The 12533-nt window shown below is 45.4% G+C and overlaps 1 protein-coding gene across 6 annotated transcripts in view; it reads right to left on the bottom strand.

Moving 5' to 3' along the window:
* EMB1220 (pre-mRNA processing ribonucleoprotein binding region-containing protein) overlaps window positions 1–12533 on the bottom strand; it is a 50714-nt gene that overhangs the window by 32896 nt on the left and 5285 nt on the right. For 4 of the 6 annotated variants that reach the window (XR_015266485.1, XM_086801468.1, XM_086801467.1 and 1 more), the window contains exons 2-3: window positions 12090–12155; window positions 11193–11324 (exon numbers count right to left, since the gene is read on the bottom strand). Coding sequence is in view for 5 of the 6 variants with exons in the window: in XM_086801468.1 (XP_086657594.1) it covers window positions 11193–11324; window positions 12090–12155 (198 nt within the window). In the remaining variant the exon portion in view is untranslated. Of the gene's footprint in view, window positions 1–11192; window positions 11325–12089; window positions 12156–12249; window positions 12392–12533 lie in introns of those variants that run through there. The other 2 variants (XM_086801470.1, XM_086801469.1) reach the window with 2 other exon arrangements.

The following is a 12533-nucleotide window of genomic DNA, read 5'->3' as shown; positions in this document are numbered from 1 at the left end:
ATATTCAGGGCTATCTTGATAATGAGCATTTCCTAGTTGCTCCACTGAATGGATGTGATGTATTGTTGGGCAAGCCGTGGCATCATAGGCTTGAGCCCCGCAAAGACTACAAGTCTAATATGATTTCCTTTATGCATAAAGGCCGCATGCATTTTATTGATGCTGGCAAAGAAGGGGATTCCATCCCAGTTGTATCACACATCCAAATTAATAAAGCAATGAAAAAGAGTCTTTCAGCGTACTTGGTTTTTGTGCGTGATAGTCTTGTGCCAAATCATCAAAATGTGGATGCTATGTCTAATGATAGGCTGAATTTTCTTAATGCATTCAACGACTGTTTTGCTGACTCATTGCCAGGTGAATTACCTCCCCAAAGGCCCGAAGATCACCGTATAGATCTTGTGCCAGGTAGTTCTCCACCTAACAAACCCGCATACCGAGTGAGTGCTGCACAACAAGAAGAAATTATGAAGCAGGTAAACGAGCTTTTAGAGAAAGGTTTGGTTCAGCCTAGTTCCTCACCTTACTGCTCTCCTGTGCTTCTTGTTCAAAAGAAGGATGGATCATTCCGTATGTGTGTGGATTATAGAGCTTTGAACAAGCTTACCATCAAGAACAGATTCCCAATTCCACGTATTGATGATATCTTGGATAAGCTTGATGGCTCAGCTTGCTTTAGCAGACTTGATTTGAAGAGTGGTTATCACCAGATACGCGTGGTGCCACAAGATGTCCATAAGACTGCATTCAGGACAGCCTTCGGATTATATGAATTCTTGGTCATGCCTTTTGGTCTCACCAATGCTCCTGCTACTTTTAATCGAATGATGGATAGGATATTCCGATCCCATCGCAAGTTTACAGGAGTCTTCTTTGATGATATCTTGGTTTTCTCCAAGAATGAGCAGGAACACAGAACTCATTTGGTCACAGTGTTTGAAGAGTTGCGGAAGCATAAACTTTTCGTCAATGCCAAGAAAAGTGAGTTTTTCCTTTCAGAGATTCATTATCTGGGTCATATTGTATCCAAAGATGGAGTTACAATGGATCCTGCAAAGATAGAGACTATTCGGAATTGGCCCGAATTGCAAAACGTACATCAAGTACGTAGTTTTCTGGGATTATGTTCGTATTACAGGCGTTTCATAAGGCATTTTGCTATGATTGCCACTCCTCTACATGATCTCACAAAGAAGAAAACTACTTTCAAATGGACTTCAAAGGAACAGGATGCTTTCTTGCAACTCAAGCATGCGATCATATGTGGTCCAGTATTGATTGTTCCTGACTTGCACAAGTCATTCGTGGTTGAATGTGATGCTTGTGGTGATTGCATAGGAGCTGTCTTAAATCAAGAAGGGCATGCAGTTGCATACGAGAGCCGTCGTTTGCATGATGCTGAGCTTCATATGGATATCTATGAGAAAGAGCTCTTGGCTGTAATTCACGCCTTAAAGATTTGGAAACACTACCTTCTTGGGGCTGAATTTGTGGTCAAGACAGATCATCAAAGCTTGAGATACTTTCTATCTCAAACCAAGCTTTCAGAGAAGCAAATGAGAATGGCGAATTTTCTTTCCATGTTTCATTTTCAGATTGTGCATACTCCAGGAAAGAAAAATGTGGTGGCCGATGCACTATCTAGGAGGCCTTATATTGCTGCAGTCTCAGTGGCCTCTCATGGAGATCTATCTGCTATGAGAGATTTGTATCATTTGGATGCTGATTTTTGCCATATATGGACTGATGTGATGGCTGGTCATTCACATGCCTCTTATGTTATCAACGAGGGTTATCTAATGAAGGATAATTGCCTATGTGTGGTGAAGGATTTGGGTCCAAAGGTTATGGACGAATGTCACGCCCCACCATATGCTGGTCATAGAGGTATTATGCCTACTACTCGCATGATTCAGAGGTACTTCTTTTGGCCAAGCATGCGTAAAGACATTGAGGCTTATGTACGTGCATGTATTACTTGCCAAAAGGTGAAATTTGATAGGCAAAAGCCTCCAGGTTTGCTTCAGCCATTGCCTATTCCCTCGCAACCTTGGGAAAGTATCACGATGGATTTTATTATGGATTTGCCTAGATCCCAGCATGGGAATGATGCAATTTGGACTATTGTGGACAGGTTTAGCAAGCAAGCTCATTTCTTGCCTGTCAAGAAAACCATCAAAGCTGATTATATGGTAAAGCTTTTTCTTGCTAATATTTTCAAGCATCATGGTATGCCTAAATCCATTGTTGGGGATAGAGATCCCAGGACTACAAGCCTATTTTGGAGGGCTTTATTTGATAATATGGGTACCAAGCTTGAGTTTTCATCAGCTTATCATCCCCAAACGGATGGCCAAAGTGAAGCTGCAAATTCAGCTGTGTTGGATTTATTGAAGTGTTATGTGGCAGATCAAAAGAGTGCATGGGAGAAGTATCTTCCACTTGTTGAGTTTGCCTACAACAATACAATCCATGCTTCCACAGGAAAGGCTCCATTTGAGATTATTTATGGCAGAGTGGTCTTGCCACCTATCCTTCGAACAAAGGATGAGATATTTGCAGCTGATGAATATGTTCGTGACTTGGATGTTGCCTTTGGTCAGGTGCGGACAGCCATTGCAAGATCTCAAGATAAGCATAAAATGGCTGCTCACAAGCATAGAAGGGACATGGAAGTCAAAGAGGGTGATTGGGTATTGCTGAAATTTGAGAAGGCTAGGCTTCGAAAGAGGCCAGGACGAGAAGGATCATATCCTAAGCTTTCTCCTCGCTATTATGGACCCTTCAAGGTGATTATCAATGAAGTGTCCTACAGGCTTGCTTTACCTAGTCATTGGAAGATTCACAATGCTTTTCATGTGAGTCTTTTTCGGAAATATGTGGGGCCAGATCCTGATGAGCCTGTCACAGAAGATCCGCCAGAAATTGAAGAGCTTGAGGAGATCCTCCAGCCAGAACAGATTGTTTTTCACAAGGAGAGAAAGCTACCCGCAGGAAAGCTTTCCAGGAGATACCTTGTGAAGTTTAAGAATTATTTGCCTATTGATGCCAAATGGGTAAATGAGGATTATTTTGCAGATTATCCGCAGTTGTTGCAGGCATATTTTGAGGCTTTTAAGTTGAGGTCAACTGTTTAGAAGCCCGGGGGGATGTCACCAATTGGCCGACCATTTGGTCCATTCCTAGTTTTTGCGTCTCGTTCACTTGAGGCCAGGCCAGTGTCTCGTGTGAAGAGGCCAGTATTTTGCTGACATGGACGGGAGCCAGACTGGTGCCACCCGTGTGTTAGCAGGATGGTGTCGTATGGACGGGAGCCAGATCAGTGCCACCCGTGTATGACCTGGACTGTGTTCGATCCATGGGACTGTCACGCCATAGAAGAGCCAGTATTCGTGCCGTGTTTTGCCTATGGGACTGTCACACCATAGGGAGACTCGTGCTTGGAACTGTGTCTTACCTATGGGATTGTCACTCCATAGGAAGACCAGGTTTTTATGTTTTATGTCGTGCCAGTTTTGTGCCGACAGATATTTTGTACTTGTTCCATGAACGGGAGATATGTCCATGTTACTATTTGCACATGCACACATGATTTGCATGCTTGAAACTGTTTTCGCATTACATGTAGTTGTGTGTTTGCCGGCTTGACGTGTTACTTACTGAGCGGGGACGCCTGCCAGTGAGTCGTGAAGTCTGCCCTGTATTCTGACAAGTTTCAGTGCATGTGAACAGGTGGTAAGTATATGGTACATGTTGTTTTAATGTTTTATATTCTAACCCTTTGATTTATAAGGTTAGGTGTTCACACTTATTTAAAAGTGGGCACCCACTTTGGGGCCAAGGTGGGGAGCCCCACTTTTAAGTAAGTGTGGGGGTGGGCATGGTCACCTACCCCCACTAATCCCCCCACATGCATGCGTGGGTATCAAGAGTTAACTACACCTTAATATTTTATATCAAGGGACCCTCTTCATCAAGCGTAGGAGGAATCACTTCTATCTGGCGCATGTTTATCAACCGGCGATCATCACTACCACCTCTTCGCTGCTGCCTCCTTCATAACTGCATAATCTTCTACAGGCGCCTATCCCATCACCTCTCCTACAGGTGGGCTGCGCAGATTTGCAGCCAGGTGTAGCTGAACTACACACCCAGCAGGCGGCTGTTTATGGCTGCATACAACCAGGCGGCTGGGGTCTACTAATCGGCTGCTCCTCCACGCCATCTCCTGCAGGCAACTCCAGGTGACACTGAAGTGCTGCAGCTGCTCTCACAGGCGGCTCCCTCTGTGCAGCTGTACCACCTACAGCAGGCGACTCTCCCTCTGTACGGCTGTACCTCCTCTGCAGCCAAGCCCCTCCACATGCTCCCTGGCGGTTGCTGATAGGCTGCACTCCAGGACCCTTTTGCAGGCGACTTTCTTGGCTCTGCAGGCTGCGCATTTTTTTTTTTCACCAGCAGACTACCCTATTGTCCTACTCCTACAGGTGGCTGCAAACTTGAAGGCTGCGCTGTTTTTCCTCTTCTACACACAGTCGTGGGCCACCTTCAACAGGCTCTGCGCCTTGTCTACAGCTAGTTGCGCCTACCCACAGCAGGCAACTACACATACTTCTCTTTCTGCTGTTGTATTCCTCCCTTGCAAGTGGGCACTCCTACTCTCACAGCAGGCGGCTGTGCTTTCTGCGGGTGTATTTATCTTGGTGGCAGCACTAGGTTCACCACGAGGCGATTGAGTTTTCATCTGAGGAACTTCACATCTCTTGGGTGGTTTCATCTTCTGCACAAACACCACAAGTTTTGGTCTTCTATCAACCATCTACAAGTAAGTGATTTTCAGATTTGAATAAAGTATTTTATGTTTAAATCTGATAAAAGATTCATTCCGCTCGGCCAACACCCGTTCGGTGCCGGGTTGTCCAAGCTGTATTGGCGAACCTCGGTCCAAAGGTGCTGAGATCGGGAGAGCACGAGAGCGCCTGTTTGTGCGTGGTCTCGGAACACCAGTGAGGCGCTCTCCGCGCAGTCCAGTGAAAGCACAGGACCGTAGAGATTGGACCACACTAGTGGTCGTTCTGCTTCGAGTTTTCTTCATCGAAATTCGAACCTACTTGTTTGGTATTGTTTTCATATGTACATGGACATTATCTGGTTCTCAGAACCCATGGAGCATTGTATTCATTAAATACTCCCAATAAATATATCATATATTGAGGGGGGGGGTCGGCCCGTTCCGGCCCCAGTGCTGGTGTCCATCTTTCCATTTGTGTTCATTTACATTTCAAGTTGTTTTAAGTTGTCCATTTCATATTTGTGGTTTTAAAGTTGTGCTATTAAGCGTGTGGGTGTCCAACGGAGTTTTTCCCACTTGACGGGATCGGTTTCAGGTTGCACCTCCCTTCCATAGGCGGCTACAGGCGGCGCTGCACCTCCTAGGTGGCTACACCTTCTACACAGGCAGCTCCTCCTCCTCGACACGCTGCTGCGCCCTGGTGTCCACCTCTAGTAGCTGCACACAGACACCTCGGGTATCTGTCTTCCATTTGCGAGCTACAAGTAAGTGAATTCAGATTTAAGTAAAGAACTTTGTTGCAAATCTGATAAAGGATTATCTCTACCGCTAACACCCGTTCGTCCGGGTAGTCCAAGCTTTTAGAGAACCACGATCCAAAGGTGCCGAGATCGGGAGAGCCAGGCGTTAGTATGGGAGCGACTGTTTGTGCGTGGTCCTGGAACACCAGTGGGGCGCTCTCCGCGCGGATTCCAGTGAAGGCACAGGACCGTAGAGACTGGACCACTCAAGTGGTCGCTCTCCTTTGAACATCTACTTCGAGCCTTTTGTTTGGTACTGTATTCATCTCAGTTGTACATTGACATCATCTGGTTCATTGAACCCATGGAGCATTGTATTTGTTAAATACTCCCAATAATATATCATATATTGAGGGGGGGGTCGGCCCGTTCCGGCCCCAGTGCTGGTGTCCAGCTATCAACATTTCATTTCATTTCAATTTTCAGTTGTTATTAAGTTGTCCATTTCAAATTGTGATATTTCAGTTGTGCTATTACGCGTGTGGGTGTCCAACGGAGTCTATTCCCACTTGACGGGATCGGTTTCACAAGGTAGCTCATCATTGTACTCATTCAGTCCTTTATGGATTGGATCCTTAGGGTCCTAGAATAGGACAAGATTTTGGGTGTTTATCACCTTTTGTTTGAGGCAGCCTAGGGTTGTAGCAGAGTACCCTTTTTGTACCATATTAATATACTGAATTTCCAGCATATCTCTCGCTCTACTCTCTCTTCATATATGCGTTTTGCATCGGCATGTTTCCAGGAGTGTTTAGGGCTGAAAGAAGACTCTCAAAGCTTCCGCGTGTTACAGGTCGGTACTTGGCTGGCAGTTGGAGATCGGCTGGCAGCTTGCCCACGGTGTGGCCACCCTCAAGAGTCTCAGCGACATTGTCTTTGGGATTACCCGAAGGCTCGGCAGATTCTCCGCATCTTCACTATGGACAAGGCATTGGCCCGGATCATTACATGGGGCATTGTCGCTTGGACCCCAAAGGTTGGAGTGGTCAGGGCTTAAAAGGAGGATGGGGGAAGGCTAGCAGTACCAGTCACAGCCCCACCTACAGGCGGCTTGATGGCCACGCTCATGCCAGTGAGATTTGCAATAGTATAGTAGCTTGGCACATTTGGCGAGCTAGATGCAGCGAGGCTATCGAGGGTACCCACACTCTGCCGACTAAGTCCATCAAGAGCATATGGCTCGATATCATTCACACACTCCGCAGTCAGTGGGGGAAGTTACAGGGAGATTTTGACCACATGCGAAAGCAACGAAGGCTTTCTTGAGGCTTTGGAGGCCTGGCCCATTTCTCACAGATAGAGGTAGTGACCCCACTTGGCATTACAAAGCACCTGTGTGGTTGTCCCCCCCCCCCCCCGCCCTCCCCCTATATGAGATAGCCTTCTCTTCACAAAGCAGCCAGCCAGCCAGAGGAGAAGTGTCACTTCCCCTTTTGATCATTTGATTCCCGCCCTTAAATGAGGCAAGTTTGTATTTAGCCCTTTGTGGCTGTGTTTTTCCATTAACTAATAAAAGGATCTTTTTCCCAGAAAAAAAAAAGATTCTTTCATTAGTTAAAGAAAAAGCTTGCCAAAGTGACAAAGTACAAACACTACAAATGCACTTAAAATATACAAAAGACATGAAAAGGGAAGCTCTTTCCATGGCTAGCCGCTCTAAAAGGGAGCTTACATCAGAGAGGAAAGGGGGAAAAGCCGCCTATAATGCCAAGAAACTTCTCCATCCTTCCAAGAAAGGAAGGATCAGGGATCCAAGCACGAAAGAACGCCTCTTGCCTCTTGCCTCTCGCCTCTGCTGCATGTGCTCTGACTCGTCAGTCAAGCGCTCGAAGCGCCCTCTCAAAGTGTGAATGAGATCCACCCATATGGCTCGACTACTAAGCTACTGATGAGCTCCCATCGCAATGATTGGTCCTTGTCCTGGTCTCCCATGGTTGAACTGTCACCATTTGGCCTTTTACCACCTTTGATCAGTGTTTTGGGGGACACATAACGAAACCAAGGTGAGAACGGGGATTTTCCACAAAAGAATAGAGATGCTAAAGGAAAAAAAAACAGGTGTTTAAAGAACTTGAGCACTTAACAGGGGCTTTCATGGGCTTCAGTTATCACAAAAAGGGTTCATGGGCACCTTGCATGGACATGTGGGCCAGCTTGTTGGGCCTACAAAGACAATAAAAGTTAGCGCCCACTTTTGAGATATATTTTTATAGCATGGACACTAAGAAAAGACAAACTTTTGTCATTTATAGAGACTTTGGCTAAAGAAAGAAAAAGTTTGGATATCTTTAGCAAGGAGAGCCACTTTAGGAAAAAAGAAAAGCATAAGCCATATTTTTAGAGCTAGCGAACACAGATAAAAGGGGGCTGGGGCTGAGGCGTTGAGAGGGGAAGGAGATGCTCTTTTGTTTGGACACACAGGGGACTGTTGGCCAGCAACAATAGATGTTCTCTTGATGGTAGCGGATGCACTCTTCCAGACAGTTACATACTCAGCCACATGGATCCCCACAGGTACCTAAGGCTTGCCCTGGAGTCCTCGAGACAGCCAGCACTTGAGGCCCGAGGGCCACTCTGGAGTATGGTATGCATTAGTTTCCACTTGGTTCTCAGTATATGGGCTCCGCATGGACCGCCTACCACCCCTTCAATACAGTTTGGACTCCCCTTTTCTCCAGCTCTCTCACGAGGATACCAACCGGGTTATTCGGTTAGATCTTCTCAGCCTCTACACCCATTGCACATGGATCACACCTCCGGAGCTCCCAACGAAGATGCACTTCTACAGAGATCACTTCATCATGCTCACTGAGGATGGATTCATCCAGTAGCCGAGCTACCTGAGTGTTCACATGTCCAATGCCATGCCGATTGCGATTGGCCAGATACGGGTTTCATCCCACCGCCTCAAAGTGGAGACACGTAGAGTTAAGTGCGTCTTCAAAGCCGGGAAGCTCATACGGAGACCCAAAGAGGAGAGGATCTACCGATTATGCCACACAGAGGTTGAGACAGAGGAGCATTACATATGCTGCTGCCCAATATACTATGAGATCCGTGAGAGGTTTCATTATCTGTTTCGTGAGGGATTTGGTCCACTCTCCATGATCATTGACTTCCCAGACCAGCATTGCCTAGGCCTCTTCCTGCTTGAGCTCCGCAGACACAGGGACACTTTCTTGGGAGAGCTTCGGCCCCAGCCACCCCGCCCCCTCCCTCACTAGCCAACCATCACCAGTTTCTTCCAGACCCAGGAGGTGGACACCGATATGGTGGATCTTGTGGACCCACCTCGAGCTACTCCAAACACCTCGCCCGGGAGGAGTTACCTCGAACTGGGCCTCTGCACTCTAGCGTCGACGCCCATGGCCCCCGGCCGTCAACCACAATCCCCTCATCAGCCCTACAAATCGAGGACATGCTCCACCGCCATCGAGCTACCTTTCCACGTGACATAGCTGAGGGAGACCTCTCAGCCATACTCATTAGCCCCATGCTTGATATTTTGGAGAGTGGTATACCGTCTACTGGGGGCTTATGCTGCTCTTATGTTTCTATGTTCCTAGTATTCCATGATGTTTCCATGGACAGTTTTGTATCACCCCAGTGAGACAGATATGTTTATGTTTTATTTTCCATTCCATGATGAGATATGCCATGGACATTATTGTATCACTTTGGTCTCATAGGCCCATTGGATCTTTAGTAGACGCTTAATATATCTTTCTTTCTCTCTTTCTCTTGCCCATAAACAGGCAGGCAGTAGCAAGCTTCTCTCTCTAGTAATTTGAACGGCGTGTCTACAGAGGAGACTCTCTCTCTCTCTCTCTCTCTCTCTCTCTCTCTCTCTCTCTCTCTCTCTCTCTCTCTCTCTCTCTCTCTCTCTCTCGCTCTCTCGCTGTAGCGAGCTGTTTTCCTGCTTTCACACGGTCTGTTGTGGGACAGATTTCAGGGAAGTTTCGGCCTGAGCAGATAGCAGAAGACTAGGGCTCTCTGACCTTGTGAAGAAGAGCTTAGGCAATCTCGTGTGAGCTTTGTGGGTAGCTACCCAAGACAAGTGGAAAATCTGGTGCTGATAGCACCCGCACCTTGGATTTTTTGTAAAAGCTTCTAAGAAATAGAGAAGTTTTCCTTTGGAGGGGGAGGGGGGAGGGGAGGGGGGGGGGGCTGTTCTGGCTCAGTGAGTTGTCTGTATATTTTGTGGCTTTCTACTGTTATACTCTGTGTGTACTTAAAGTATGTTTTCTAGTCCAGGTATTTGCTTTCGGTGACATGAACCGGGGCAACGGCCACTGTACCACGGGGATGCAGAGAGAACTGGTGCTAAGCCACTACCGTCATCCTCATTAAATAGGGCATGGCAAGCCTCTGCTATCCACACGACTACATCCCATGTGATTGTGCGGGTGGCACTCGTGAAGAGTCGAAGGATGTGCTACCATACCTGCTGGGTTTTGGGCAATCCCAAAGGTAGTGCCACTAGCTCTCCTCAGGGCCGCCGCACCAATGACAGTTGGCCGGCTGAACATAATGTCATCATGCCATTAGAGTACAAAATTGCTACAAAAGGATAGGCCAAAAACTCATGGCATGGGCGACCGCCAACATGCGTACATACATGATACAGTATACTACATACTACAATACATCATCGATGGGCTAGAAGGAGATAGATGCCCAATGCCTAGAGAGCTATAACATATCAAAAGTCTACATCATCACCAACATCTGCATGATCATCAACATGATCACTACTAGAGTGTCCATCAAGAGAGTTCTCTGAAGAGGACTCTTCGAAGGTGGACGAGACACTCTGGGGATCATTCTCGCTAAGTAGGTTGCCATCATCATCAAACAAGGGCTCTCTAGGCAGTGGGGTATCATCATGAGGGGGCAATGGAAGCTCACTATAGAGCTCCATGAAGATTGCCTCCTCCTCCTCATCAGGCAATATGATCGCTTGCCTAATATGGCAATGGCAAGTGCACACGCTCCTGACAAACAGCTTCCTATAGGCTGCAAAGGGCGATGAATGGCTCTCTAGAAGACTGAAATTGCTCCACGCAACAACAACAACAACACCACCACCACCACCACCCCCCCAAAAAAAAAAATCGTACGGTATCGTACGAATCCGTACCGTACCGTACCGTACCGCAGGTACGTACGATTTCAGTCGTGCGACGTACGGAACTAACCCTGGCCTGGATGCCACCCACACCATCCTGAACTGTGTGTTGCATGACTATGCAACTTAGAAAAACCTTTCAGGATCCACTCTCACTTGATCTCTCCTGAAAGACTGAAAATAGATGGAAAAACAAGGGTGGAAAAGCCAAAGCAGCAACTTAATTTACTGGAAATTATTGGAAAAACTATGTAGAAACATGCCAAGGTCATTCTTTGGAGAATCTCAAGCCTCAAAGCCACTAGACACAAAAGCAGTATCATATTGTGCATGGTTCTTTTTAATGTTTACTAAAGTTAACTGTTTTTATAAAATCAAGGTACAAATAGCCTCTAACTTTGCAAGGGCACAAAGAGATGTTACAAATAGCTAGAGATCGTCTTTGTAACAGAACAAATATGAGACTACTTACCACCATGATGTCATGATACCGCTGGCTTTTTTGCAGTTTTGCAACTGTATCAAGATCATCATAATTTAGCGTTTCAATATCAGCCATCTCATCATCATCATCTTCATCTTTGTCTCCATCCCCTTCTTCATCCTGAAATAAAAAGGTGTGGCAGTCAATAGCATACCCTATGGCAAGAATCAAGCAAAGTGATTACCAATCGCTTAGATCAATGGGTATTAAGCATATGTATGTCCGTCAGTACATGTGTGTGTCTACATCACATGAATACATGTATGTATGTCTATACATGTGTATTTAAGTGTGCATACCTCTCTCTCTCTCTCTCATATGTAATGCATGCATAAATACCTCTCTCTTAGCTTTCGGTTTTCAGTTTTAGATTACTGTTGTTTTCTCTTATTTCATCCATGACAAGATTTCATGGACACTATGTTCACATCATTTTGGTCTCACAGACCATTTGGGTCTTTTTGAAGACATTAATATAACTTTCTTTCTTTCCTGGGTACATACATACATACATATATACAAACATACACGCATACATATACACATACATATTTTGACACACAGACACATATGTATACATATTTATGTGTATATGTATATGTATGTACCTCTCTCTCTCTCTCATGTAATGCATAAATACATAAACACACACATACATACATGCATACTTATATACATTCATATTTAACACACGCGTGCATACACAAAAACATACATATATTCAACCACACAACCATTTATTGGACTCCACAAATATGCTCCAGCACTAATCCTCACGTCAGTAATGATATAACACACTCCACCTTGCTAACTGAACTTCATATGCACATGTTAATATGAACAGATAGAAGTAATTGTCTGAAGCCGAAGTGGGTCATATCTTACAAGAAGAGTTGCTTCGTTGTCGGACAAATCCTCGAGGTCGGCGAGAAACGAATCGGCAAGAGTGGCCTGCAGGTACGCCCAGAAACCCCCATCAGAACAGGAGCCCCGGAAATTAGATTAAAACGAGCAGAAGAAAACGTCACACAAACAGAGCTCTCACCATGGTTATTTGCGAGAAAAAAAACCCGATTTGAATTTCAATTGATTAGCTATGGTTTACTTAGATTTAAGAGAACCCTATCGTTCACCACCTCTCAGCAAAGAAACACTACTCTCGCGAGCACATGGTTTATATAGGCTTTACCTTTAAAATTTTGATTTTCTGGGTTTACCTTTTGTTAAAATAAAAATAACATTTTAAATCGATTTTCTGGGTTTTCAAAATTTATTTGCTATGACTCTTTATTGCATCTTACATTCTATTTATTTATTTTGTATGCATAT

This window comes from Cibotium barometz, chromosome 8, assembly GCF_041138505.1.
Source record: "Cibotium barometz isolate CiBa-2024 chromosome 8, ASM4113850v1, whole genome shotgun sequence".
Classification (NCBI taxonomy): domain Eukaryota; kingdom Viridiplantae; phylum Streptophyta; class Polypodiopsida; order Cyatheales; family Cibotiaceae; genus Cibotium; species Cibotium barometz.
Note: the sequence above shows the minus strand (reverse complement) of the source record. Positions and strands in the feature narration are given on the sequence as shown.